The sequence below is a fragment of the Muscardinus avellanarius genome (genome assembly GCF_963383645.1).
Source record: "Muscardinus avellanarius genome assembly, chromosome: 16".
NCBI classification, from domain to species: domain Eukaryota; kingdom Metazoa; phylum Chordata; class Mammalia; order Rodentia; family Gliridae; genus Muscardinus; species Muscardinus avellanarius.
Window position 1 is genome coordinate 5,654,016 of NC_137802.1, and position 6,777 is coordinate 5,660,792.

The 6,777-nt window shown below is 59.9% G+C and overlaps 1 protein-coding gene across 1 annotated transcript; it reads right to left on the reverse strand.

The window, feature by feature from the left end:
- Positions 1–1,790: 1,790 nt before the first annotated feature.
- MIEF2 (mitochondrial elongation factor 2) lies at positions 1,791–4,397 on the reverse strand. The gene is made up of 3 exons (XM_080712657.1): positions 3,969–4,397; positions 3,647–3,809; positions 1,791–2,917 (listed from the first exon to the last, which is right to left on the reverse strand). Exons 1-3 carry the CDS (start codon positions 4,113–4,115, stop codon positions 1,863–1,865), a joined length of 1,365 nt encoding a protein of 454 aa, XP_080568783.1. The 5' UTR covers positions 4,116–4,397; the 3' UTR covers positions 1,791–1,862.
- Positions 4,398–6,777: the final 2,380 nt, after the last annotated feature.

Here is a 6,777-nt window from a genome sequence, read left to right on the forward strand (position 1 = left end):
CAGGCACTTGGCCTGGGTACGTGAGCGCCTGCTTCCAGTCATTTGGGGCATATGCTAAGGAATGACGTTGAGTCATTTTTAAGTATCTTTTTGAGTAACCACCAGACATTTTCCACAGTGGCTGCTAATTTTATAATCTTAGAAGCACCATGCAGGCATTACTGTTTGTCCACATCCTGGTTCATACTTTTTTTTTTTTTATGGTACTAGGGATGGAACCCAGGGGCCTTCTACCTCCGGGCTACACTCCCAGACCTATTTTATATTGTATCCGGAAACAGGGTCTCTTAAGCCAGCAAGACTGGCTTCGAACCTGCATGATCCTCCTGTCTCAGCCTCCCAAGCACAGGGATTACAAGCGTGCGTCACCACGCCCGGCAACCCTACGTTTTAAAAATACCTCCTTCTAAGCCGGGTATGGTGGCGCACGCTTGTAATCCCAGCATTTGGGAGGCTGAGACCGGAGGATCGCGGTTCGCAGACAGCCTCAGCTACTTAGTGAGGCCCTCTGCAACTCAGTGAGACCCGGTTTCAAAATAACGAATAAAAAATAGGGTAGGAGGTGTAGCTCGGAGGTCAAACGCCCCTGGGTTCCACCCCCAGACCCGCCAAAAAAATAAAAATAAAAATAAAGAAATAAAAATAACTCCTTCTACCTCCAGGCTGATTTCAGGCTCTCTTGCCAAGCCTCAAGGCTCAGAGGACTGCAACGGCTGCCCTGGAAGGGGCCAGACCCCCTTCCCTAGCAAGAGTCACACACACAGAACTTTTTCATTTTATTCCTGCTCACATTCTTCAAGGCATAGCTTTGTTTCAGCAGGGAAGATACCAAAGACTGGAGGGGCCTCAGAAGGGGAGGCAGCCTCCCTCCCAGCCCCCGCTGTTGCTGCCTCAGCCAGGCCACAAGGTCAGGATTCGCTGCTGGCCCACAGCACTTGGGCATGGCTCCTGAACCCGGAGGTGCACACGCAGGCCCCCTGGAGGAGGCCTCTGCTTGCTGGTGGGGCCCAGAAGCAACTATTATGGGCTAGCCCTGGCTGGGGCAGGGGAAGCCGCGCTAAGCCTTAGCCTCCCTAGCAACACAGGGGCTCTCCCAGGGGCCTCTGCTGCCTGGAGAGAAAAACTCACCAGGCTGGAAGGCAGGGGCCCCTCCCTGAGGTATCTGGTGTGCAGGCCAGAGCTAGCTTGCCGCAGAGCTGAAGAACTCAAAGAAACCAAACACACAGAAGACATCTAGAGAACACCACCCTCCAACAGCCCCAAAGCCCCATGGAACGACGCCCAAAGAGTGGTCAGTTTCCCTCTAGGAACTGGGTGTGGTGGTGCACGCCAGTTAACCCCAAGGCTTGGGGGGCCTGAGAGAGGAGGATCACAGGTTCCAGGCCAGCCTCAGCAACTTAGTGAGGCTCTCAGCAATCCAGCAAGACCCTGTTTCAAAATAAAAAGGCCTAGAAGTGTAGCTCAGAGGTAAAATGTCCCAGTACTACAAAAAAAAAAAAAAGGAAAAAAAATACCTCTCTTGGCAGAAAAATGGAACTGACCTTCACTTGGCCAGCGATTCTCGAAGCCATATCACATTCTCCATGGATTCGCTGCTGGTGATCAACTGCACCCAAGGCCCTGGGTCGCCACACAGGGCCGCCCAAGGGAGTGGCTGGCACGCCAAGCCGCACCGGGGTCAGAGCCCCAAGCTCTCCCAGGCTCAGGGAGCCCGGCGGCCACAGCCCCAGCATATGCCCACCGTGGGCCCAGGTAACGTATACCCTTATTTGTTCTGATGAAAAGCAAAGCAAAAGAACACACTCGGCAAACCCCTGGGCAGGGGCGGTGGAAACACGCTGGCCACCTGGCCCCCCACCCATCTAGAGCAGCCCCTCGGGCGCCTGCAGGCCGCTGTACAGCGCGTAGCCAACGTCGTCAATCTCCTCGTCCCGCAAGCCGTCCAAGAGGTTCACGCTGGGGTTGAAGTGGCAGGGCAGGCTGGCCTGCTCCAAGCTGCCAATGAGCAGCTCCAGAGCCTGCAGAAAGCGCTCCCCCAGGGCCTCCTCGGCCCAGTCCGCCTCCTGCTCCCCCAGACGCAGGACCACCTGGGTCACGTGGCTCCGGCCCAGGCGCCTCAGGGCCGGGTGTCCTCGGCAGACAGCACAGAGCAGCAGCAGCAGCCTCCGGCGTGCACCAGCGTCACGGGCATCCAGGGCCCGCAGCCGGGCAGCCTCCATCGGATACAGGTCCTGAAGCCACAGGTTCCCCGCCAGCCCCTCGAGGGGCCAGGCCAGGAGGAGGCGGTCGTCAGGGTCGGCCCCGGGGACGGCCAGGAGCAGGGCCACGGTGAGCTCCAGCCGCTCATGCTGCACCTCCAGCAGCAGCTCCTCCGAGGCCATGCTGGGCCGGATCAGGCAGCCGAGCAGGCCGCCGATGGCCGGCCAGTTCACGGAAGCGGCCAGTGCCTTGCGGAGCAGCTCCAACAGGAGACGCGAGGAGAGGTAGCCCCCCACCAGGAAGCGGTCCCAGGGGCTGCTCCCGCGGGGGTGGAACTCCAGCTGAGTCCTGCGCACGGCCCAGCAGCGAGGGTCCCTGGCCACGGTGTCCACGCCGGGCACCAGGGTCCACAGGCCCGGCTCCAGCACCAGGGGCGCCAGGAGGCGCACGCGCTCGGCGGCCCCGGCCGGCAGCCCCTCGTAGAGCGGCCCGCCGGGCACCAGCGCCCCGAAGGGCAGTTCTGGGAACTTGTTGTGCAAGTAGGCCTGGACCTCCAGGGCGATGTCGCCGGCCAGCTGTTTGGCCAAAGCCAGGTGAGCCGCTGGGATAACCACATGGTCCCGCTCAAACGCCAGCAGCTTCTCCTGGAAGGTCAGGCACAGGGGTGCGGGGGAGCTGAGCTGCGGTGGCGGCCGAGGACCTGCGTCTGTGGGCCCCTCTGCAAAGAGACGGGAGCAGGGAACACATCAGCAACCAGGGGGGCAAGTTAAAGGAACTTGACTGATCACTCGCTCCGTGACATCACAGGCCTCGCCCTCGCTGAACCTGCCACAGAGAAGCACACGACAGCAGGCACTGGCTGCCAGAGTCTCACTGGCCCAGAGTCCCCACATCAGGCTCTACAGCTGAGGGCCTCCAGTGGAGGGCGGAAGGCAGGTCCTGCCTGTCTCCGGGCCTCAGTTTCCCTATCTGAGGTTCCCCCTGACACTGGGTGCTGCTTTATGCAAGTAGAAAGTGGGAAAGCAAAAGCAGGAGGAGGTCTGCAGGACAGCTCTTGTGTGAGTCCTTGGGTACCACCCCAGCACCGCTGGGCGTGGTGACGCACACTTGTAATCCCAGCGCTTGGGAGGCTGAGACTGGAGGATCGCACAGGTTAGAAACCAGCTTCAGCTACTTAGTGAGGCACTCAGCAACTTAGTGAGACCCTGTTTCCAAATAAAATATAAAATAGGTCTGAGAGTGTAGCCCGGAGGTAGAAAAGCCCCTGGGTTGCACCCTCAGTAACACACATACACACACACACACACAGCCAGGATCCCTCAGTCAGCAGTGAAGACTTGCTGAGGGCCGCAGAGCCACTTGGTGGCAGAGCCTGGGCTGCATCTCCCAGACACGGCCCACCCCAAGGGGAAGCCACCCGCATGAGAGGGGCAGGGGTGCCACTCACCAAGGGCAGAGGGCCTGGGGGCTGGGCACGGCACGGGCTGGCTGAGGGCGGCAGGTGGGGGCCGGGGCTGTGGGGGCGGCGCGGCCTTGAGCAGGCTCAGCTCCTTCCAGCCGTCCCCCTTGGCATCGTCCTCGTCCCGAGGGCTGGCAGCCCTGTCGATGAGCTACAGGAAGAGAGACCACGATCAGGCCATGCAAAGCCTGTGCAGCCATAGCAAAGCTGGTGGGGGCCCCTCCCACTGCCCCTCCGCAGCCCCTGCCAGGCCCTCCTCTTCTGGAAACCTCCGGCAGGCCCTGCCCAGCACCCCCCGGCCCGGCCTTACCCGCTTCACAGCCAGGGTGGCGATGCCCAGCACTGCGGCTCCCCCCACGCCCAGGACCAGGCGGGCATTGGCCAGAAGGAAGTCCACGGCGCTGCCCAGGGCCTCGTCGCTGCGCTGCTTTCCCCGCCGCTGGGAGAACTCCGCCATGGTCGGCCTGCAAGGGAGGCTGGAGCGCTGCAAAACTGAGGGGTGGAGAAGGCAGCGTGGGCAGGAGGGAACGGCTTCTTTCTTCTTCTTTATTTTTTTATTTATTTTTTTTTTATGTGGTACTGGGGATGGAACCCAGGAGCATTCTACCTCCGAGCTACACCCCCAGCCCTATTTTTTATTCTCTTTATTTTTATTTTATTAATTTTTTTGTTTGGTGGTACTGGGGGTGGAACCCAGGAGCTTTCTACCTCCGGGCTTTACTCCCAGACCTATTTTATATTTTTATTTGGAAATAAGAGTCTCACTAAGTTGCTGAGAGCCTTACTAAGTAGCTGTAGCTGAGGCTGGCTTTGAACCTGTGCGATCCTCCTGTCTCAGCCGCCCAAATACTGGGATGACAAGGGTGGTCACCTCGCTCCGCTCTGACTGGTGTATGCCGATTGACAGGCAGCTCCTGGCCTTCTTGGGAAGCCTAGGCCAAAAGAATAGGAGGGCGTGGTGGCGCACACTTATCATTCCAGTGCCTGGGAGGCTGAGACAGGAGGATCGCGCAGGTTCAAAGCCAGCCTCAGCTACTTAGTGAGGGTCTCAGCTACGTAGTGAGACCCTATTTCCAAATAAAGTATAAAATAAGTCTGGGAGTATAGCCCGGAGATAGAAAAGCCCCTGGGTTCCACCCTAGTACCAAAAAAATAATAATAAGAAGAATAGGGCTAGGAGTGTACCTTGGAGATAGAATGGCCCTGGCTCCCATTCCCAGTACTGGAAAAAAAAAAAAAAAAGGTATGTGCAAATCAGAGGTAGACAGATGGTAAACTTAGAGGTGATGACCCCAGAGGGCTGCCCAGTGCCTCGGGACAGAAGGCTCTCTGGGCCTGGGGCTTGAGACAATGTTGGGGTAAAGGGAAGAATCCTCAGCTGCCAGGACACCAAGTGTCAGAGAAGGGCCTGTTTGCTCACCTGTCAAGACGGTACCATCAGTGGCAAGGAAGGCTTGGACGTAAGCAGCCCCGAAGTGTGTCAGGGGCGAGGCACTTGGGAAGTGGATGCAGAACTCTCCCAGGGCCCAGTCCACCCAGCCATGAGGTCAAAGCCACCAGACACCAAGGACTTTTGCCCTGCCCACTGGGCCCAGTGACCAGGAGACAGGGTGCCCGGAGCAGCTAAAGAAAGCCTGTGTGACTCAGCCGGACACCTGCCCACTTGGACGGGATTATAAACCAGACCCAACCCCGGTGCCCGGCCGGGTGAGCGGCCAGCCAGGTGACCCACAGTGACCCTGAGCCTGTTTCTGCTTCCTCATGGGTGCCTCGGAGATCAATACTGCCACCACCCCTGTTAGGACCCACAACCCACCTTTGCAAACCCTTTAAAACATTCCAGCGCCTGTCTAAGCCGGGACTCTGCTCTGCCCCTGGAGGGGTCGCGCAGGCCACAGCCCGCGGCCTGCCACCTCCAGGGAAGGGGGAGTGGGTGGTTAAAAATAACCCCAGCTGGCGCCTGTTCTCCTCCGCCGAGCTCTGGGCCAGAGCTGGCCGAAGGCGGGGCTGTGGCCACCCCACTCTTAGGAGCGGACGCCCGGACCCAAGAGATCAAGCGCAGCGTCCCCAAACATTTAGGGATCGGGCTGGGATTCGAACCCGGGTCTTCGGGCCCCGAGGCCCCTCCTCCCCGGCTGTGACCGTGACCACGCCCCCGACCTGCGTTCCAGAGGCGCTTGGGGCTGGTGACCCCGGAGCCTGCCCACCGCGCTGCGCCCTTACCTGCGTCCCAGCACCGATCCCCGGACGCAGCGGGCCCGCCGGGGCCTGGAGCCCGGACCCGCCTGGAGAATGGAACGCGGAGGACCCGGGAAGCGAACGCCGAGGCGCCGGGCCGCCGCCGACCCGAGGCGCGCAGACGAGCAGGCCCCCGATCCAATCAGAGCGCTCGGCTCCGCGCACACCTTCCAAAATACTGCGCGGTTCAGCCAATGGCAAGCAGGCCACGCCCCTTCGCCGTCTGCACGCTCCCCCGGGGGCGGGACTCGCCGACGCATTCCGGATTTAAAGGCGCAGAGCCGCCTTTCGACCCTGCCATAGGGCGATGGGCCAGGTTGAGTGACTTGGCTTTGGCCCTCTGGTGACTCCGCTGCGCTTGTCATGGGGGGGGTCTCCGTTTGGAGAAATCTGTGCCGTGTTCCCTCTGGGGACTGGGAAAAAGATTTGCAAGCACGATTTGCGGATTTATCCAGGTTTATCTAAAGATTTAGGTCGCCTCTGCGAGATTGCCTGGCGGTCTCATAATTACCCATCTGGGCCCACGGGCACAAAAAGTGGGGAAAGAGCCAGACCCTGCGACCTTGTGCGGGCCATTCTCCCAGGCCTCGGCTTTCCCGAGGACGCCAGAGCCCTGTGCCCGAGCCTAGAAGGCTGTGGCTCATTTAACCGGGCACCTTCCTGCCCTAGGAGCACAGGACCCAGAGGGATGCTCGTCTCCCAGTGCACGCGACAAATCCATAAAGAAGCTAAACAGAGCCGGGCGCGGTGGCGCACGCTTGTCATCCCAGCATTCGGGAGGCTGAGAGCAGAGGATCGCGGTTCGCGGACAGCCTCAGCTACTTAGTGAGGCCCTCTGCAACTCAGTGAGACCCGGTTTCAAAAAATAAAAAATAGGGCAA

Coding starts and splice junctions, on each gene's coding strand:
- MIEF2 (XM_080712657.1), bottom strand. CDS start 4,115: ATGGCGGAGTTCTCCCAGCGGCGGGGAAAGCAGCGCAGCGACGAGGCC. Junction 3,810..3,968: donor CCACCCTGGCTGTGAAGCGG/GTAAGGCCGGGC, acceptor CTCTTCCTGTAG/CTCATCGACAGGGCTGCCAG. Junction 2,918..3,646: donor CCCCAGGCCCTCTGCCCTTG/GTGAGTGGCACC, acceptor GTCTCTTTGCAG/AGGGGCCCACAGACGCAGGT.